This window comes from Ambystoma mexicanum, chromosome 2q, assembly GCF_040938575.1.
Source record: "Ambystoma mexicanum isolate Mex_15411 chromosome 2q, UKY_AmexF1_1, whole genome shotgun sequence".
Classification (NCBI taxonomy): Eukaryota; Metazoa; Chordata; class Amphibia; order Caudata; family Ambystomatidae; genus Ambystoma; species Ambystoma mexicanum.
In genome coordinates this window covers 1,288,368,753-1,288,390,250 of record NC_090924.1, presented here as the reverse complement: position 1 = coordinate 1,288,390,250, position 21,498 = coordinate 1,288,368,753, and the positions used below count along the sequence as shown (strand labels likewise).

The window sequence follows — 21,498 nt, the reverse complement described above, 5'->3', positions numbered from 1 at the left end:
AATGCCGAACATTTGAGCCCGCTGTTGAACAAAATTAGTTATTTAGTCGCACTCCATGCGACTGGACAGTGAAAACATTGTTCACGTCAAGGAAATAACACATAATCCTGAATGTCCCTATCACTAGAAGGCAGCAGATTAGTGCACAGTGTCTTTTCGCATAGTTGCTAACTTTCCTGAATTAGTGGGGAGACCTATCGAGGTTGACGTCCTCACATTCATCCGAAATCCAGCTAATATCGCACAATTGGGGATGCTCCTGCATGGAATAATCCTCCAAGTGGAACTTTCAAATCATCAGAGAGATTATCTGGGGAGATTCTAAGAAACCTTCCGCCGAGGGACAGATCGAGGAAGCAGAGTCAAGAATTCATTTGTTATATTGTTGTAATTTTTCCCTATTTCGTCATACTGTCGAGTGTCCAATATGTCCTCCGGACTGAAGCAGATTAGAGGAGTGGACTGGGAACTTATGTATTTTGAACATGCACAGTAAAAATTACTCATCGAAGTGTTAGTCTAATCTATTTTCTCCATAGTCTAGCAAGGGAATTACATCCTGTATTAAAAGACAATTACCTCCCGCAAGAGTGGGGAAACTTGTGAAGCACTTGACACTTTCGATACAAAACTGTTCGAAGAACGACATTGAGTGGGGGAACAATAACATTAACATTCGGTGAAAGATCGAGATTGGGGCCCAGAACAGTAACCTGGTCTTCCCAAAATCTGAGAGGCATCCTCGCTTCTCTGGAAGAAAATACTGTCGCCTTTCATACCGAATTATAATGTGCTTATGTATTATAATTGTCATTATGTTCCTGTCATTAACGATCAGAACTGCATTCTTTCTTGGTGCACGAAGCGTTCCAAATTCAGTACACCCACCTGATGATGTACGTATGAAATCCACAAGAGCATCAAAACCTTATATAGTCATTCCAGTCCCTAGAAAATCTGATGATAGAGTAGATAAACTTGAAATTAACATGATTAGTAGTGATACACACACACCTGTGGTAACAAATCAACAGGAAAGCCGGAGACAGGGTTGGCACGAAAAGAATGAAGACAAAGCACTGACACATACACGCACACACCCAAACAGAATGCACACAATATGGGCCTAGAATCAATAACTGCAGAAACGCAAACAAAAGCAGCGGAGGAGATGAGAGTGCCTGCTGAAAACCAGTCCCAGGAAATAATGAAAGGAATCGAGAAGAATCAAGAGAAAGGCCAACAAAAGCAGTCATATCAGAAGCCCACACGAGGACTGAAGCGGCCTCAGAAAAACTCACTGCAAAGACACAAATGTTAGTAGATCTTCTACTACCGCACATAACCAGAGTAAGAAAACTACAAGAGGAACTGAAGAACAAACCGACAGAGATTGACTCTACAAGCACACATGGTCCAACACAAGGGGCAAGCACCAGGTCTAGCTAGCCATATACCGGACCGGTGTTAGGGTGGGTGGCATGGGCACTTTCACGCAGCAGAGAAATGCATGAGTATCAGATAGAAGCCGACAGATGCTTGTCCACTCAAATGGCGCAAGTGAAGAGACCTATACCACGGACCGAAATACCTAAGAGTCCACCAGCAAGAAAAAGTCATACAGATGCATTTAGGGAAGTAGTTATAGCAAACTACAGGAAGATACTATGAATCAAAAGAAGCCTACATGAAGATAATAATGAAATAAATGACTACCTGTATAGCACAGCACATCTGGGAAACAACATTTGGTACCAACACATGAAGGAAGTTGGAAGACGAAATTTAGAAGGCGAATGCTTTGTCTGTGCACTCCTACCATACAGCATGGGGAAGTCCAAGATCTTCGTAGCCGTAGAAATTGATGTCCCGACAGCACACTTTCTCTCACACGTCGCAATGTGCAACACCAAAGGACAGTTCATGGGAAGTGATGCCTCATTGAAATGGGCACCTGAAGCAGCTTATCCCGATGAAGATGATTATCCAGGACATCAAGACAAGAAATAGAGCCCACAGTAGGAATCACGTGATCAGGTACGAGAAACCTGAAGTTAAAGGAGCAGGGATAAGATGGGAAATAAACCCAAGGCTGAATGTCCAAGGGAAAACTCCAGAAGAGGCTCAGATCTGTAAAAACAGAGGCCAAATGCCAATTTGGTGAACAGTTCTTTCTCCAAACGGATGGGAAGAAGGAGTAGTAATCTGCCGAGCCTGGATGGTTTTTGGAGCCTGTAAGGAAGCAATAGAAAACTCACAGAGGTTGTGCAAACCTCTATGGCCAAAACTTACAAAATTACTCACATGGGTCGAAGACAGAGGAGGACCCTTACAGATAGTGCCATTAGAGAGCCCGAAATTGTGTTTCAGGAACAATGGCATGAGGAAGATGGGAGAGAATCAGAACTGTGGACGGATTTTTGAGGCTCCAGGAATGACGCATTGGACTGCAGTAATTATGGATCATTATTGGGCGTGTGGATCCAAAGCATACATCAGACTGCCAAAGAACTGGGGAAGCATATGTACGATAGTGAATGTCCACGTTCCAGCATTAGTGATCCCAAAGAATGACCTGAACATTGACAGTTTCCCGAAAGTAGATGCTCACCTGAGGAAGAAGAGATCTGTGGAGCTGACATCCCGAATGAAGAGGGAAAATGACTTCTCTGCCAAATCAGAAGAAGCATTTCATGCAATCCCATATGAACACAGGCTGTTCAGCCTCACCTCATCAGTGTTCACAACGATCCTCATGCCAAGATACCAGGTTGGAGCAAACACTAAATGTTTGCAGATAACCAGATGGGAGTTACTGCAAACCATCAACTCGACAGTAAAGGGATTCAATGCAATTAAGGAAGAGTTAAGAGCAATCCGACTGATGACTCTACAGAACAGATATTTACTTGACATGATCACAGCTATGTATGGAGGAGTTTGTGCAAAAATCGAAGAATCGTGTTGCACATTCACACCTTCTCACAACGAAGAAAATGGAACTTCAACAGAAGCCATAGGTATGCTGACAAACCTACCGAACCAGATGATCAATGAAACCGAAGAAGTTGATGATGACAGCTGGTTTGGATCCCTGTTCTCATGGGTACCACAATGGATGGCAGATGCGTTCAGGTTCCTAGGAGCCCTACTAGTAATGATATTACTAGGAGTTTGTGTCATCAAGATAATAATCTCACAATGCCAGAAAACTGCGAAGAAAGCCATAGGGATGAAAATTGTGATTGATGTCAAACCAGGATGGAAGCCCAGAGACCTAACTGATGACGAAATAAGAGACTTTGTGAAGGCCAGCGAGTATGCGCCAGAAGGAACAAAGTTTCTGTATCCCAGGAAACACAGAAACTATGAAGGAAAATGGATCTATTGCAGCCCGAATGGACAATGTCAACTAATGACATGGACTAAAGACGAACATGTAAAGACAGCAGGAAGCCTGAAAGGAGTGATAAAAATATGGACTCCAAAGAGACACTCTTTCACCCCATCATGCACAAACCCAGAAGACGAAGAAGAAATGGATACAGAAGAACCAAGTAAGATGAATCCAAAAGAGGAAGCGGAAGTGGTCGATAAACAGACCAGAGGGGGGAGTGTAGAGAAAGTCCCAAATACAACCTGCACTCCAGTCGCCCATTTTGAAGTACCAGGAACGTTCACACCGAGATACGTGACGTATGATGAGCAAATAAACCAGCAGAGAGCCACACTCGGGCTTTGCCCAGTACCAATCAGAAGAACAATACCTATTGAAGTGCCAATAACCAGACAACCATGGACAGTAAGGTATCAATTGAGACAACCATACCAGCAAATGACACAAGTGAAGTGTGCTTAAACACTGTCCCAGAAGAAACTCAAGAGGCCTTAATTGAAGACGAATGATGATGACACGAGGGCCCGGACAGACGTACAGATGATCGAACGACAACCAAAAGATGACACACAAAGACGAAATGTGATAAATAAGGATATTGTGAAACTAGAAGGAGAGACAATGTTGAAACATACAGAAACTTGAACTGCAAAGCAAGAGGAAGATATTTAACCAAATAATGCCTGTACATATACTTGTAATGCAAGAAGCTAAGAAACCAATGAGGCTTGTGATGCTTAGTAGAAGAATAGAGCGGCATGCGCCATTATACATAATCTACCTCAACGAAGCACATTATATAAGTGCAAGTCCACTATATACAAAAAAAAGTACTAACCCAGGTTACTAAGGGTCGAACAGGCCAGGATTCGTGTTCTAGCAAAGGCAAGAAGAGAGGCCTGAACCGAAACTCAGCAAGAAGCAGCTCATGTCTGGGAAGTCGAGGTCAAACCAAGAATGGGAGGCGGGTGGCAACTTCGGAGAATCGAAACTTAAGGAGCAGAGCAGCCTCCCTGTGAAGGTCAAGATAAGGAGGCCCAGGCAGGTGGTGGCCGAAAGTAAGAATGAAATGCACAAATAGATGGAAAACAAAGCAAATTCACAGTGTGCTAACACGTGAACAGCCAAGCGCGAAGAAGTACCAACGTCTGATGTCACCCAAAGTAGAAGATACCATAACTTTTCCTGACAAGAAGCTACAGTTTGGAGGCCAACCACAGCCAACTAATTGACACATACTGACTGATGGAAGGGAGGCTGGGTGAATCTTGGGGCATCCTGTATCTGGGTGTCCGTTGTGCATGCTGCTAATTAAAGAGAAGATTTATGCTTGGGGTTATAGCTAACCCAATCACAGTGGACCAAATAATCTAGGGTCCTATAGATAGTCGAACCAACGAGACGTCGTACTTGTAGTAACGTTTTACTTGTAATTATTAGAAGGAAGAGCGTAGACGCCCACCCGATAAGAGTTATCCAGTGGGGGAGAGGGCTGACTGAGGGTTATGGGTGTAGTGTGAGGGGAAATGGCTGCTTGAGGGGTATGGGTGCAGTGTGAGGGGAAATGGCTGCTGGAGGGGAATGGGTACAGTGTGAGGGGAAATGGCTGCTTGAGGGGTATGGGTGCAGTCTGGGGGGAAATGGCTGCTTGAGGGGTATGGGTGCAATGTGAGGGGAAATGGCTGCTCGAGGGGAATGGGTGCAGTGTGAGGGGAAAAGGCTGCTTGAGGGGAATGGGTGCAGTGTGAGGGGAAATGGCTGCTTGAGGGGTATGGGTGCAGAGTGAGGGGAAATGGCGGCTTGAGGGGAATGGGTGCAGTGTGAGGGGAAATGGCTGCTTGAGGGGTATGGGTGCAGTGTGAGGGTAAATGGCTGCTGGAGGGGAATGGGTAACGTGTGAGGGGAAATGGCTGCTTGAGGCGTATGGGTGCAGTCTGGGGGGAAATGGCTGCTGGAGGGGAATGGGTGCAGTGTGAGGGGAAATGGCTGCTTGAGGGGAATGGGTGCAGTGTGATGGGCGGGGGCAGAGTGAGGGGAGAGGGCTGCCCGAGGGGCATGGGTGCAGTGTGATGGCCAGGGGCAGAGCGAGGGTATAAGGACAGTGTGAGTATTAGAAGCAGCGCTGCAGATAAGCGACCACCAGTTACTTTTACTGCCTCAAAACAGACAAATACTCCATCCCCCAAAATAACAGAGTTAAAAATCTACCAGCAAAAAATAGAAAAATAAACAAACAGAAGGGAGCCTGCTTCCTGCTTCCAGACATGGAGCCACAGTAAGGACCTCTAACATGATTACTGCCTGGCGTGATGCAGACATTCAAGATCAATATGCTCCTTTTAATGTGTATGATTGACTCGGTGGCGATACATGCAGATTACAAAACATGCTTATTAGTAGAAATGTGTCTCTACTTACCTAAAAATAGCCTCGTTTAGGAATTGAAATGACTTGTAAACTCTCTTAAAAAAAATGGACTCCCAACTTTAATAAAATATTCCCATTCCAAAATCTTATCTGGAGCCGAGAAAGCAGAGGGAGGCTAGGAGCATCTTGGATTGAAGCAGATTGAAAGGAAAGTGGTCACTGTGAGTGAGAGGGCAGAGTGAGAGCGTAGCAGAGGAGGCAGGGAGTAGAGGGCAGAGTAAGGGACAGAGTGAAGGAATAGGGAGCAGAGAGCGGGGAGAAGACAGAGTGAAGGGGAAAGGCTGGTTAGGTAGCCAACGCAGTGCCATGGGTGTAGGGACTGGGCAGAATACTGGGGAGAGGTCTCCAGGGTAGTCTTGGAGGAAAGCGGCAGTTAACAGTGGTCATGTGACCTAGAGGAGTTGCATTTCCGCAACATACTCCAGGGTACTCCAGGGCTGCAGTGCGTCATGTTTCCTCTTATGCTTCGGCTGGGCCCCACCACCAGGAGACTGGTGCCGCTGTCTCAATCGCAGTACCCTCCCAAGCCCAGTTAGTGTAGGACTTGCTCCCCTGAACCAGTGTTTCTCTGCATGAACTGGCCTGAATAGCCTCTGCACTGGACTACTCTGCACTGCAGCAACTGCCCTTCAGCATACTCCACTGTCCATTGGGCAGCATTTCCTTGCCCCAGGTTTTGAACTAAACACAGTTACTATGCTTTGCGTGGGGGCCTCTTGGCGAGTATCAAACTAACCAGCGGTAGCAGAAGCCGTTAGAGGCTGCATTATTATCCCACAGAAAGCAGGCCGCTGTCTCCAGTTAGAAGCCTCACTAACAGGGTCAGTACAACTTCCCTGGTCGGATAAAATGCCGGTAATTCCGACACTGGCATTTTTTCCAGACTGGGGAAATACAAGTCTACAGGTGGGGGCAGTGATCTACCTGGAGGCCAGTCTCCTACCAGCAAATAAATGCCAGAATCCCAGGCACCGGTACTACCCGTGCCTGTGATTCCGGAAATCCCATCCCATGGAGTCCTATGAGGCGGTGGAGATGGTAGGGGCAGTTTCCCAGTATCCCGCTGGAATTACTGGCGGGATGCTTGTCATGAGGGTCACCGATTCTGACATCACCACTGACCTGTAGCAAGTAAAGGATATCACTACTGCACTGTAATCAGTTATTGTCACAGTACTATTCCTACTGCTTGAGCCAGGACAGAGCAGAATTCCAGCTGTCACTGCAATGCTTCATTGAAGCTGTGGCTAGCTTTTCAAATTCCTTTCTGGTAAACTAGGTCTCTTTGACATTTTACAGACATCAATAGGGAACTGTTTATGACAGTATGTTTATTTTGTATTCTGCTGGAGTTTAACACACGAGTGAAAGTATATAACTACAAGTTTTTCAATTATTTTAAAGCACATAATGCTTTTGATGCATTGTTCTTAAAATGCTTAAACTATTTTACTATAGCCCGTTAGAAGTTGCATTTTAGTTTTTCTAATCCAAACATATTCTACACTGATTTTATGTATCAACAATTACAACAGTTCTTACATTAAATTAAGGAAGGAGACAGCTATCCCGGGAAGATAGCTCAGCGGCAATGTGCTCGCCTTGGAAGCAAGACGACACGAAGCAACACAGGTTCGGTCTGCGCTTAGAAACCTCTGGGTATTTAAGCACATTATAAATACGCAACTAAGACAAAAAAAACAATTACGCAACTAAAAAAAACAGTTGATGCCTGCGGGCTGTGTGAGCGCTTTAAAAAAGCAAAATAAAAAAAAATGAAAGGGGAGGACAGTGTGTGGTCATGAATTATAGAGATAAAATACCCTCCCTACCGGTACGTGAAAATATTATTTCAAGTTACCTGGGAGTTCCGTGGCATTTGGGAGCTTGACCTTCGACCTCGTTCCTCCAATTGGTCATGGAACTCCTCGGTCACTTAGTCTTATGATATACAGTGGAGGGGACTGGGGGGACTTTATCCCATATATGTTATCCATTTGATAATTACCCTGGTTCTACTGCTTTCTGAAGGAATTATATTTTCCTGGGTTGCAGGAGTTTGTTTTCCCAATATGAATATGCAATTATGCACGTACACGTCATCACGATTCCACATGTAGCCATGTTTCTTATATGTTAATTACGGATATTCTCAACACCTCCCCTGGTATGACTATTCGGTCTGTTTTGCTTTACAGCATCGAAAGTGTGCCAAGAAAAGCTGCGTCCATGACAGGACACGCGTGACTTCTCTAACAGTCGAAAGAGCAGTCTTACCTCATGTCTGTTTGGGACACATGCATCTGCCCACCCTAAGCAAAGAGGGACATTTAGAATTGCATTTGTTTTTATCTTAAAAACACGCAGGTGTGTCCAAATATACATATTATTTTAAGAAGGTGTTTTGTATTTCTTTGATTTTTAGTTTGGGCTATAGCGCCACCTATAAACCGAAGCTATTGCATTGGAGTACGGGTAGAGAGAAATGACATCTGAGGAGGGTCACACAGTTTGTAGGCGTTGTTTAGTTATGTGCCCACCCATTGCCTGCCCATTGCCATGCTAATTCCCTATGGCCCTTCCCAACCATTCCTGCCTCTGCCCGCCCAAAACACCGATGCAAGGGAACTCTGAGCTCGCTTTAGTCAAGCCTTACCATCAGGCTTTTCATTCAAAGTGCCTGCCAGTGTTTTTTCAAAGCAGCCTTCAGAGAGTTAATGACTTAATTGGAGTTGTAAACGGCTATTGGTGTGATAAAAATGTCTTACCAGGCCTGTCTTCAGCCACTCGATTTATAAACATGATGCATGTCATTCACTAAAGTCCTGTTAAAAACAAGCATTGGCAAAGCCTAGAAAGTCATGTTCAAAACAAGCATTTTCAAAGCCAACATTTTTGGGCTGTGCTTAAGTTTGAAGCTTTTGCCAGGCGCTACTATTACATGCATAGGTACTCGCACCATTTTGCACCTGCTACCAAGAATGGGTTGTTAATACCAATACGGCTTTGCTTGGCAAGTGCCTTTCCAATGCCTACACAAAAACCAAAACTGTTGGCATTGCCAATGCTTGTTAAATATGAGGCATAACACTCTGCACTACTCAGCACCATTTTTTGTGTGTTTATCCGTGGAAGAATACTTTAAAAAAAAAGGGGGATCCCCTTGCACCCCAACACCAGCTTTAAAACCTTCATTTATCCTCCTCACCTACTCTCATACTTCTCCAAGTCTAAAGTATTTTTCCGCTTTGCTTTGATCAATTGTATAAATTTATTTATGGATTATGTTTGCTTTCTTCCCTTTTAGCTTAGTGTTTTTAATAATCCTTTTCGTTACCTTTATTTTCAGTGTTCTCAATTTTTCTGGAGTTATTTTTACTATGTACCATTTGTATCGCCCATTGCACCTTTGGTTGGGATTGTAAACAGTTTGGGAGGACTCGCAGTCCTTGAAATGGACACTGGGGTTTCCGCCCCCCTCTGTTATGTCGAGAAAGCTGTGATGTCACCTACTCCTAAACTAAAGCAGCCGTGTTCATAGCCACAGATGTAGGTTCATTCTGCAGCGGGACACCGGAGGTGAGGAAAGGTGGACCCTGCGAAGGGGCAATGCATCAACAAGGCGAATCTAGAAAACCAACATGGCCGCCAACAGCTGAGGGGTTGACATTATATCCTTGTTCCATGAAATCTGGCCCGTTGTAAGGGAGCGGGCACCCAATGTCACCTTACCAGGGGCTTCATTAATCCTTGCACCCTGACACTAGAACCTTGGTGAAACCTGCTCTTGAAAGGCTGAACTGGAGCCAAGCTGGCCAGGGCAAGTCTGGCTCAGGTTGTGGTTGCTTGACACCTTTTCCTATGGAGGTGCAGATGCTGTTGATCTTTCCAGCGTGGGACAGTTGAACCCCTTCCCCATTCAGAAGGAACAGAAGGTAGTTGGAGTCTGAATACTTAGGTTCTTTATTTTTCTTCTGAATGTAGGTGTATGTGCGCAGCACGGACATCGATCGAACCCTTATGAGCGCGCAGGCCAACCTGGCAGGCCTGTATCCACCCAGCGGTGAGCAGATATGGAATCCAAACATAACCTGGCAGCCCATCCCGGTGCACACCGTGCCATTAGCCGAAGAACAGGTGAGTGTGGGAGTGATGTCAGTAGCGGAGGCAGCTATTGGTGCCAGGCGGGGCGGATAATAGTGTGCCAGCGGGAGGCTGCGGCACACTGGGCACCATGGGTGAGACAGAGGGGGGCAGCCACCCACCCTGGCGCAGCCACCATTTCAGATGTGTGCAATGTGCAAGACTGGAGACGGATATGCATAGAACTACTCCTGCAGGGTATGACGTTTGTATTTGGCTATTGAATGTATTTTATTTTATTTTGCAATACAAACAAATAAAATAGCAATAACCAGTCAAATATTCGACATTAAAATAGAGCAGAAGCATACCATACAACTGGATAGTAACAATAATGAATTAACCGATAAAATCTAACTAATGGAGTCAAGGGACAGAAGAAAAAGACAGAAAGAAAAGAAAGAAACTCAGCAGGGATCATACTTAGTGAACTCAAGCAAGTTCAACAATCAGATACAGAACTTATTTGGGTATTAATGGAAGGCTTGCAGACCAGTCTCCAGGCTGCCTCTACAGTTTGCAGACAGTGCTAAAGAAGCAGGGATGGTGCCCCATGACAAGTGGGCGTAGCTCACCCAGCCCAATGATTCCTGAATTGCAGCCCTACGGTGAACATGGGCAGAGCAAAACCAGGAATATCAGACGGCAAAGTCAATATGTGACCAGATAAACTATCCACACCTGCCATCATCTCCCTTGAGAGCCCTAACTTCTTCTCTTTGGGGGCTTTTCCATTTCTTTTACTCGCCATACTGTTGAGCTTTAGGGGTCCCATTAATAGTATTGGAACAACCATTAAAACATGTGCTATTTTAAAAACAACTTGCTTTTTCAATACCTCTAATTATGCAATATGATTGCATGTCACACATCGCTTGGGTGCAGAGAAAGTACTGCTTGACCTATTTAGCACATGCATTACTGTCCATCTACTACATGCAGTAAGCGCACAATGAGATCCGAACTCATAATTAGGTGGTATTTAAAAGAAAAAGCTAGTTAAAATACCACTTCCTTTTATGCTTTTACCATTACAACTATTGCTTATAATGATCCCCGAAATGGTAGAGTATGCGTAAATGGCCCCTCAAGTTAGGGACAATTATCAACATATAAAATAAAGATGATGACCACTCTAAGTCCCCACAAATGTTGCACTAATACTAAGCGGACACAGCGCAACACAACACTATTGGATCATAAATGAATATTAGGGCCAATGGTCCATGCAGCCGCAAGTCTTTAGGTGTTGTCCTCATTGGGACACCTTCCCCCGCTTTCCCAATGTCCCACTGGCTGGCCTCCCTTGGCCCTGCGCCCCCACCTGCTAGTGAGGCAATAAATCTGGGGGTCATCTTCGACTCCACTCTCTCCTTCTCTTCTCACATCTCGGACGTCTCTAAAAAGTCCCACTACCAGCTGCACCTCCTCAGAGGTATTCAACCTTTTCTCACCTTCCCTCAAAAGCTCACCATCTCCAAAGCCCTTGTTCTGTAGGCTGGACTATTGCAACAGCCTCTTTCTTAATCTTCCTACTTCTACTGTCCGACCTCTGCAACTTATCCAGAACAGTTGGAATTTCCCACAAAATGTCACTTTATGCAGATGATGTTCTCTTTGTGATGACTGACACTATGCCCATGATACCCAGGAAAGGGAGCATTTTGAAAGAATGTAAAAGGGATTTTGGTAACAAGGTGAACTGTGCTAAATCAAGAGGGTTGAAGATCTCTGAAAAATGCACTATCTACTCCATGTTGGCTGCTACTTATGATTCATTTCCATGGGAGAAACCGGCCTTGAAGTATTTGGGCATTAAAATGAGAAATTCCCCCCACCCTCTCCAACTACTTTATACACATAATATAGTGGACAGAAACAGTACATTGGAAGCACCCTGGTTTGATCTGCTGGACTGAAAATGAATGGTATTCTTAGACTACTATCTATGTTTCGGGCATTTCCTTCCCACATACCTAAACTAGGCTTCCAGAAAATGCAAAGGGACATCATTAGATTGATCTGGTTGGGAGAAGTCACATAAGGTTCACGTATGCTTTTAATTAAGTTGAGTTGGGCAGGGTGATTGGGTGTTCCAGACCTACTAAGGTAGTTTAATGCTGCCCATTTAGCTCCCTGGATGGCCTGGTTTGGAACAGAAAGTGATAATAAATGGCTGATCATAGAGCAGGCTGTCCCTTCTGTCCACTTGACAAGAATGTCCTTTCTGTCGTCTATAGATAGATTACAGGTAGGCTTATTGCTGTCGACCTCAAGCGGGACAACTTTCACAGACACTTCAAGCTATCTGCTCACGAAGGCCCCCTTTCCCACAATTATCAGCAATTCAGATTTTTCCCTGGGTTTAACGTTTGTCTCTTTTTCACAAATGGCACAACAGAATTTAGGGAATTGTTTAAAAATGGTGTCCCATTGTATTTTGAACAGTTTGAGGATTCTTCTCTTTTGGATGAACAACAGCGCTATAGATGTTTGTAGTTGAGGAACTGGATAATTATCTCAGCTGTCAAAATAGTAGTTTCTATCTTACAGACCTAAACATGTGTCAAAACTATACAAACACCCTTTTGAGATATTCCATATACATCACTTTGGGAACTTCATTTGGGTAAGGAAATCTCAGAGGAATCATGGCAACCTACAAATGTGGCATTGCGAAATACAACAATCAAGGAAAGAGCCCACAAACTTTACATTAGGTGTCATCTAAGCCACAGAGATTCAGTAGCATTTTCCCATTTAGCTCATCTCTGTGTTGAAGAGGATGGGGAGCAACTGGTGATTTATTACATATGTGCTATGGCTAACCGATAACCAGAAACTACTGGGTTGAGGTAATAACCAAAGTATGAAATTGACTCCTGAATTTGAGGAAGAGGCCTAAGCAGAGAACATACCCAGAGGTATGGGCGGTATCAACCGAGAAATTGACATCAGATCTAGTGAACAGCTGGTCCAGGTAAATGGTCCAGGATTCCTCTGATATCAGAGGTGCCTCCGCCAATTGCCTGTAATCTGTCCATTGCCCCACTGTCACACAAAAACCTCCTCTATCCCAACACAATGTAGCATCATTGGGTTGCACCAAGTTATTTTGGCGTTCTTGTCTGCGATACCATTTACGTTTTTGCCTTAAAAAGCTAATTTCTGGAATGTTCCCATTATCATGATTTTGAGCTAATAGTAATCAAAGCCATCTAAAGAACATTTTAAATGTGTGAGGCATGACTCTAGTGATGATGAGTTAGGCATAAGGTTCCTTTGGTTTTTAGGTCCGGGAACTCAATTTCTTGTTTTTATTATTGAGATCAAGATCAACGTATCTAAAAGAAGTCACATAATCCTGAGGCTACAGCAACATTTATTGTATTGTGCAATTTAAGGCATTCTATATAAAAGATAGCAAATTACTTAGTTTTGCTTCAGATCAGACTAGCCATGTTGGCTCGATTTTTCTCTGTATTCTACCATATGATACATAATTTCTCAGGTAAGAGGAGCATAATTGAGGTGGGGAACTAAAGAGGTGTGATTAGTCTCCAGCTGGGAGGATAATATCCACTTAGGAACACAATAAAAGTTCCATGTTTTGAAACATGTTCACCTCCTTGTGATCCCATGTTTTAACAACATGCATGTTTTTGACTTTCTGACTGTGACACTCAAGACCTGTCCTCATTTCAGCCCCTGATAGAGCCACAAGCTTTGCAAGGATTGCATGTGCACTACAGTCACACCACTCAATTCATTTTGCATTTTATTTTGTGTACATGGGGTATATCCTATTTAAGACACTCTGTATGTGAGCACCTATGTCTGATGGGATAATCCCATGGATGGATGTCTTATATTGCTAGATGAGCTCGAATGACAGCTACAGCGACCAGGTGCAGCATGGAGGCATAGGGAAGTAAGAGGGGGATGGCACTGACACGTGGTTACAAACATACATTTTATAAGAGTATCGATTTGACTTATGAACATATGTTGCATTATCATTTTAATTGTGTTCAGGTGAAAGGATGGGACAGGATGTCTGATCGGGGTATGCTATGATACCCCCAGACGCCTCAGTGTTCTTTCAAGGGAAAGAGGTGCCTTCTCAGAGGTTGATGTGGGTGTGAGGACTTAGAGTGCAAGGGAATGAGGAACAAGAGATGGAGTTAGCCAAGTACAGAGGATGAGTATGGCTGGGTGGAGGAGGGGGGGGGGTGTTAGCCCATCGATGAATTTGAAGAAGAAGTCATTTAAGGATAGAGTGATTGTACATGGCAAGCCACCCTGCCTTGAGGTGGTTCCACTGGTGGATGAGGTTTGCAGGAGGTTGAAGAGGGTGTGGGTAGCAAGATTAAGCACCAAAGGTACAGAGAGGGAGTGCCAATAAAAAGTAGGACAAAGCGTTTATGCGATGCATGTCAAAGAAGATGAATGCCTTTGACATTTGGTTCTGATTTAAACACATTTTCATTTAAAAGCAGGACCTAGATTTTTGATACCCAATTGGCCAATTTGCATTACTGCAGATCATGTGTTTTTTGTATAATTTATTACATAATATTTCGGTTTATACAGCATCTGCATCATTTCCAGGTGGGTGTCCTCAGCCCTTTGCAGAGGTCAAAATTACAAACTGGCTACAGTAAATTGAATTTGAGAACACAAACTTAATACCATTAAAAGGTGTAATTTGTGGATTGATTTCTACCTTGAGATGTGTCACTTTGTATTAGAATATGGTGCTTCTGTCATTATTTACACACCTCTCCAAGTGATAGAGTGGCTGCTTATTTAGAAAAGGGCATGGAAGTTGAAGGACTAGGATGCTGCTATGGAAATCTGAGCAGCCTGGAGTCTGTCAGCGTCATTCTGCTGTCTATCCGACATGCAACAGTTGTCAAGCCTGGCATTTCAAGGGCACATCTGACCGAATCTGTCTATATTTTTTATTTCAGCTCCTGGAATTCCCTTATTACTGCCCCCGGTACAAAGCACTTACAAAAGAAACCTTATCATCGTCACAGTTTCTAGACCTTATCAAACCTTACGAGGTAAGTGATTATTGAGCGATAGTTGCATTTCACTGCTCCCCAGTAATCTTATGCCTGCCAGAAACCCAACCTCATTATGATACCTACCCATTTGTATTTTTGTATTTTGTATTTCATTTGTGTTTTATAAAAGCGCCTTAAACTGAAGCGTTGAACATTTAAAACAGGGTACAGTACAATAAAGAAAAATGGTTAAACAGTTGAACAGTCAAATCCAGGTAGCAATCATTCAGGGATGTTGAAGTAGGTAGGTTTTAACCATCTGCGTACCATACGTAGCAGGTTCATTAGCTATCTTGGAAGAATAGCTCAGCAGCAACATGCTTGCCTTGGAAGCAAGACGACACAGAGCAACACAGGTTCGATTCCCGGGTCCACGCTTAGAAACCTCTGGGTATTAAGCGCATTATAAATAACCTATCATATCAATGTAGTGACTTGGTGAGTGAGCCCAAAAGGGATTAGTGACCTGAGTTCTACAATGTTGTATCATAAGTATATGGTGCATCCTGGCATAGGGCAGATTAGTAGGGATGACTGGGAGCTGGTCATGACACCCACAACAGATTAAAACAACACCGTCTTTAAAACCTACACAGCATAACCAAAAACAATAATTCCCAAAGACAACCATTGGCAAAGTCAATAGGTTTAGGTTTGTAAATTTAGACCATACAACCTTTTTTTCTGAAACCCAACAGGACCAACATTTTCTGACCCTCTACGTATACGAGCAAAGTTTGACCTATTGCCTTTACCGTTGTTTGTTAGACAACAGTACTGAAAAAAAACAAGGCGGTGCAGCTCGTCGTCCATATTATCCGCAGTCATTTAGGGTACTTCAGAGCATGGTAACAAGTTTGCACAGCACAAATGTTTGTCAGATCAGAAAAAATGAAAAATAGGCACATTTGAACGCAGACCATTGAAACCAGTGCAATTGTGACAGAATGCCATATGAAAGGGTTAAAATGCTGTCGCTTTTTTTTGCTCTTTGCAATAAAATTATGTAGGTAATTCTGTCTCTGAAAGCAACATGGCTAATCAGACTCACTTTGATAAATGCTCCATACCAAAACGCATAGTGTGGCCTGTACCTGGGTGTGACTGTCTACAGGCATTACCCATCATCTGGCCTGCAGTGGCAAAGGGGCAGGTTCAAAGGTCACATGTATATTCCTGAACTCAGCTGATGGAACCCAAACGTCCAACAGGCAGAGGACCTCTGATTCAAAATATAATAATCGCGTGCCCCTGGACAGACAGATGGCAGTGGATTAATAGTAAAATGTAAGCCATGTCTGGTTTGACAATGGTAGGTCCTGGGACACAGTTATAAAGCCACATTTTTTTTGGATGTCATATTATTGTCACCGTGATGATGTGACTCATTCCTGACAGGCGTGAGTGTGTATTAGCCGTCTGTGCTGGTTGTACCCACAACAACCATGTGGGACCCTGCCCAGAAAGCTTCTCTTTGATTCACCTGAGGCAGGTTGACTCCTTCCTCCAAAAAACAGGAGCCTTCTCTAGGAGGTCCACAGGGAAGCGTTGCAGACAGTCCTGACCGGTATATCATGATAACAACGAATTTGGAATAACGAACAACTTTTTAAACGACCCTAAAATAACGGAAAAATAATGATTTTGTTATTTAAAATATATATGGTGTGTGGACTAAGGGAACAAACTCGGTTGGGAGGGGTTTGGAGTGGGCTTATGAAGCTAAGGAAATGGAGGGATTAGGGGAGGGAGCCCCCAAATTAAAACAAAAAATCTGTATTTCTCGTTATTTTAGAGTCACAAAAATAGTTTTTCGTTATTCCAGTTTTTGTTGTAATCTCATGGAACCTCCTGACCGTACGCCATGTTTTCATTGCGGCCACTCTACACGTTTGCATTTTAAATGTGCAGTTTTAACCACCGTCGTTTACGCCAATTTGTTTTGTTTTTATAGGCAGGTAGCCCAGATGCAGCCTCAGCAACTCTTGCCTAACTTTGGAGTGCCATACTGATGGTAACTTCCTCACTCTCCCCTCTGAGGGGTAATATTGAAAATTGGGGAGAGTTGGAGCCTGGCTGGCTCTACACTACAGTTACCAGAATTCCCTGCTGCCACTGCCTGGTACATACCGGACGGATTCAACCCTGCACACCTTCATCCAATCAGCCTCCCTGAAGATTGCTGAGGCATGAAAGAACGCTAGGAGGAGAACATCTTTGGACTGTTTGAGTTTAGTGCAGCTGTGACCCAGAGTAGCGCCCCTGCCACCACTCAAGTTTTGTTTGCACATCTAACTGGAGACTGGGGCTGCAGAGGGGCTGCAACTGGGCTACTCTTGCCTAACTTTGGAGTTCCATATTGATGGTAACTTCCGCCCCCCACCCCCGCCCACTGAGGGCTAACATTGAAAATGGGTGAGCGCAACTCTGGGTGCCAGCTGTAATCTGCTCAACAGTCCAAAGATATACTCACAGCGCGCTTTCATGCCTCAGCAATCATCAAGGGGGCTGATTGGTTTCAGGTGTTTAGGGGTAAATCCCTCAGGGAAGTACCAGTCTGTGGCAACAAGGAATTCCGATAGCTCTAGTGTAGAGCCAGCCAGGATCCAACTCTCCCCCAATTTATTTTCAATGTCATCCCTCAATAGGGAGGTGGTGGGTTACCAACAGTGTGACACTCCAAAGTCAAGCATGTGCAGCCACGGCGCAGCCCCTCTGGAGCCCCAGTCTCCAGTTACATGGGCAAGCAAAAAGAGGGATGGCTGAGCTGCAAATCTGGGTTCCAGCTGCAATCTGCTCAACAGTCCAAAGATCTTCTCCTCCTAGCGCGCTTTCATGCCTCAGTAATCATCAGGGAGGATGATTGGTTTCAGGTGTTCAGGGTTGAATCCCTCTGGGAAGTACCACTCTGTAGCAGCAAGGAATTCTGGTTTCTATAGTGTAGAGCCAGCCAGGATCCAACTCTACACCAATTTTCAATGTCAGCCCTCAATAGGGATGGTGGAGGGGGAGCTACCAGCAGTGTGGCACACCAAACTTAGACATGTGTAGCCCGGGCGTAGCCCCTCTGGAGCCCCAGTCTCCAGTTTAACGTGCAAGCAAAAAGAGGGGTGACAGGGGCGCAATTCTGGGTCCCAGCTGCAATCTGCTCAACAGTCCCACTGAGGGCTAATATTGAAAAATGGGGGCGAGTTGGATCCAGGCTGGCTCTACACTACAGTTAACAGAATTCCCTGCTGCCACATCCTGGTACTTACTAGAGAGGGTCAGTCCTGAACACCTGTATCAAATCAGCCTCCCTGAAGATTGCTGAGGCATGAAAGTGTGCTAGGAGGAGAACATCTTTGGACTGTTTGAGCTTACTGCAGCGGGGACCCAGAGTAGCGCCCCTGCCACCCTTCCTTTTTGTTGGCATATCTAACTGGAGGCTGGGGCTCCAGAGGGGCTGCACCGGGGCTACACATGCCTGACTCTGGATTGCCATACTGATGGTAACTCCCCCCTCCCCACTGACGGATAATATTGAAAAATGGGGGAGAGTTGCATCCTGGCTGGCTCTACACTACAGTTACCAGAATTCCCTGCTACCACATCCTGGTACTTAGCAGAGGGAGTCAACCCTGAACACCTAAATCCAATCAGCCTCCCTGAAGATTGCTGAATGAAAGTGTGCTAGGGGGAGAACATCTTTGGACTGTTTGAGCTTACTGCAGCTGTGACCCAGAGTAGCGCCCCTGCCACCCTTCTTTTTTGTTTGCATATCTAACTGGAGACTGGGGCTCCAGAGGGGCTGCACTGGGACTACACATGCCTGACTCTGGAATGTGATAATGATAGTAACTCCCCTCCTCCCCACTGAGGGCTAATATTGAAAATGGGGGCGAGTTGGATCCTGTCTGGCTCTACACTACAGTTACCAGAATTCCCTGCTGCCACATCCTGGTACTTACCAGAGGGAGTCAACCCTGAACACCTGAATCCAATCAGTCTCCTGAAGATTGCTGAGGCAGGATAGCGTGCTAGGAGGAGAATATCTTTGGACTGTTTGAGTTTACTGCAGCTGGGACCCAGTGTAGCGCCCCTGCCACGCTTCCTTTTTGTTTGCATATCTAACTAGAGACTGGGGCTCCTGAGGGACTGCACCAGAGCTACACATGCCTGGATCTGCAGTGCAATAATGATGGTAACTCCCCACTGAGGGCTAATATTGAAAAATGGGGGAGACTTGGATCCTGGCTGGCTCTACACTACAGTTAACAGAATTCCCTGCTGCCGCATCCTGATACTTGCTAGAGGGAGTCAACCCTGAACACCTGAATCCAATCAGCCACCCTGAAGATTGCTGAGGCATGAAAGCGTGCTAGGAGTAGAACATCTTTGGACTGTTTGAGCTTACTGCTGCTGGGACCCAGAGTAGCGCCCCTGCCACCCTTGCTTTTTACTTTTTGTTTGCATATATATATTTCTGAGGATTGTGTAATCTGCTTAGATCACATGCTATGCATAGGCCGACATCTAGTGGAAGCTGCAGAATATTACTGTTGTTTTTGAAATTCCAAGATGTCGACAGGGCGTGCCAGTAATACTATCCCTAGTGTGATGTCCACTGTACCCATGATCCCTCACGCAATGAGATCCCTCAGATTGTTTTTTTCGCCATCGTGAGCGGTCGCTTATCGCGGAGTGCAATTTCGGCGTATGCCATTGACAAGCACTTTGGATTAAAGCGCTATATACAACTAATAAATACAAATACAGTACTTTATAAAGTTATATTAATAGTTACTCTTTATGCCCTTTCTCGACCGCTGTGTCTCGACGCAGTGAAGAACTCAACAAAGAGAGGACGGACCGTCAGACAAAGACGAAGATTTTCGACGGATTTTGATCGGCCTTGGAAGGCCCACCGGGCCTAGGCCCTACAGTAGGGAGAGTGGGGGGAGGTCATTACAAAATGTGTATTTCCACCCCTTTGCCTGGTCGCCCTGCTGCCTACCCCAAACATGGAGAGAACTCTGTTTAAGTTCTGCCCGTCCTGTAATAAGAAATACACGTGGGTCAATAAGCACAGATTGTGCAATCTATGCCTTAATAGAGACCACGATGAAACTCACTGTCGAGCGTGTAAATTGCTTCAACCAAAAACTCTAAAAGACTGCAGGACAAAGCGTTGGGACCACCACACCATGCAGGCCGAGGCCGCCATGGAGGTGGAGAAAGAGTCCAACGCCGGCAGCGACCCCGTCCTTTCGGACGGCGAGGGCGACGGGAAACATCCTCGTTCCCCAGTGCTAGCCACCGACCCTAGTAGACAGGCAGGCGGCTCTGTTGTGGGGATGACACCCGGCGGCAAAGGTACTACGCTTTCCCACACCAAACACATACCCCACTGCGATGTGTCCCACACACGCCGAGAGTCGGCATCTAGAGGCAGATCTACAGATTCGATGTCCTCTGGGCACTCCGAGCCACAGCTGCCGCATGACAAACCCCATAAAACCAAGGACACCGACCATAAGACCCTTTCTACTGACCGCAAGACGTCAAAAGACGTTGAGCGTAAGTCCCTTCCTACTGAACGAATGTCCAAATACGCCGGTAAAGGCCTTCCCAGTGCCGAAACTCGACCCACACCTGGGAAGACACCTAAAGACTCAATATTGTCACAGTTAATAGAAAAACATGTTCCCAAGGGTCTAACTAAGGATTCTACCTCTAAAAAGTCATCCTCGAAGAGCCCTAATCAGAAGAATAAACATAAAGATAGGGATTCTTCCCAGAAGGAAAGGAGCTTTCAGGTCAAGAGTAAAGACAAACCTATTAGTATACAGCCACAAGAGCCTGATGAGATCCCAGCAGAGAATATTTGTCAAGATCAAATCCTGATAGAAGAAGAGGAAGGAGATGGTAGTTTACCTACACCCTCCACTCCTGCCATCTCTTCCCCTGGGATCATCCCAACCTCTGCCAACTGGTCAGCCAAAAACATAGACAGAGTTATGAGCAGGATGTCTTTCTTTGCGAATTTCTTTGACGAACACCCCCAGGCTCTTCAAAGTTTATTGGATACACCTCCTACCACTCAGGCATCCAGTTCCAAGGCCATGCCTGTAACTTCTCAACCCTGCACGTCTTCCCAAAGGTCAGGAAAAAGAACTCTCCCCCCTGCCTACATTTATGATGCACCATCCACTAAAAGGACACGCATCTCCACTGGTCTTTATGACCTACACTGTAAGTGACTTCAATCCAGCACTCCAACTAAGTCAATGCTTAGTAAGGGATGCCCAATGAAAGCCCTTACTTATATATTTTTATGTCAAAGTTCTTTAAATCTGGATGATGAACCCTTATATAACGCCCCTCTCTTTGAATCCCCATGACGTCACTGAGCCAAGAAGTAGGTTTGTTTTGCAAATTAAAAGGTTTATTTGACGAATTGAACAATATATATATATA

At 44.9% G+C, this 21,498-nt stretch overlaps 1 protein-coding gene and 1 long non-coding RNA gene across 2 annotated transcripts in view; one reads left to right on the top strand and one right to left on the bottom strand.

Moving 5' to 3' along the window:
• LOC138570105 (prostatic acid phosphatase-like) overlaps positions 1 to 21,498 on the top strand; it is a 507,576-nt gene that overhangs the window by 218,834 nt on the left and 267,244 nt on the right. The window contains exons 4-5 of the mRNA XM_069648717.1: positions 9,809 to 9,961; positions 14,941 to 15,036. Coding sequence (XP_069504818.1) covers positions 9,809 to 9,961; positions 14,941 to 15,036 — 249 coding nt within the window. The remainder of the gene's footprint in view (positions 1 to 9,808; positions 9,962 to 14,940; positions 15,037 to 21,498) is intronic.
• Positions 1 to 21,498, bottom strand: part of LOC138570106 (uncharacterized) — a 266,534-nt gene that overhangs the window by 115,999 nt on the left and 129,037 nt on the right. The window lies entirely within an intron of this gene.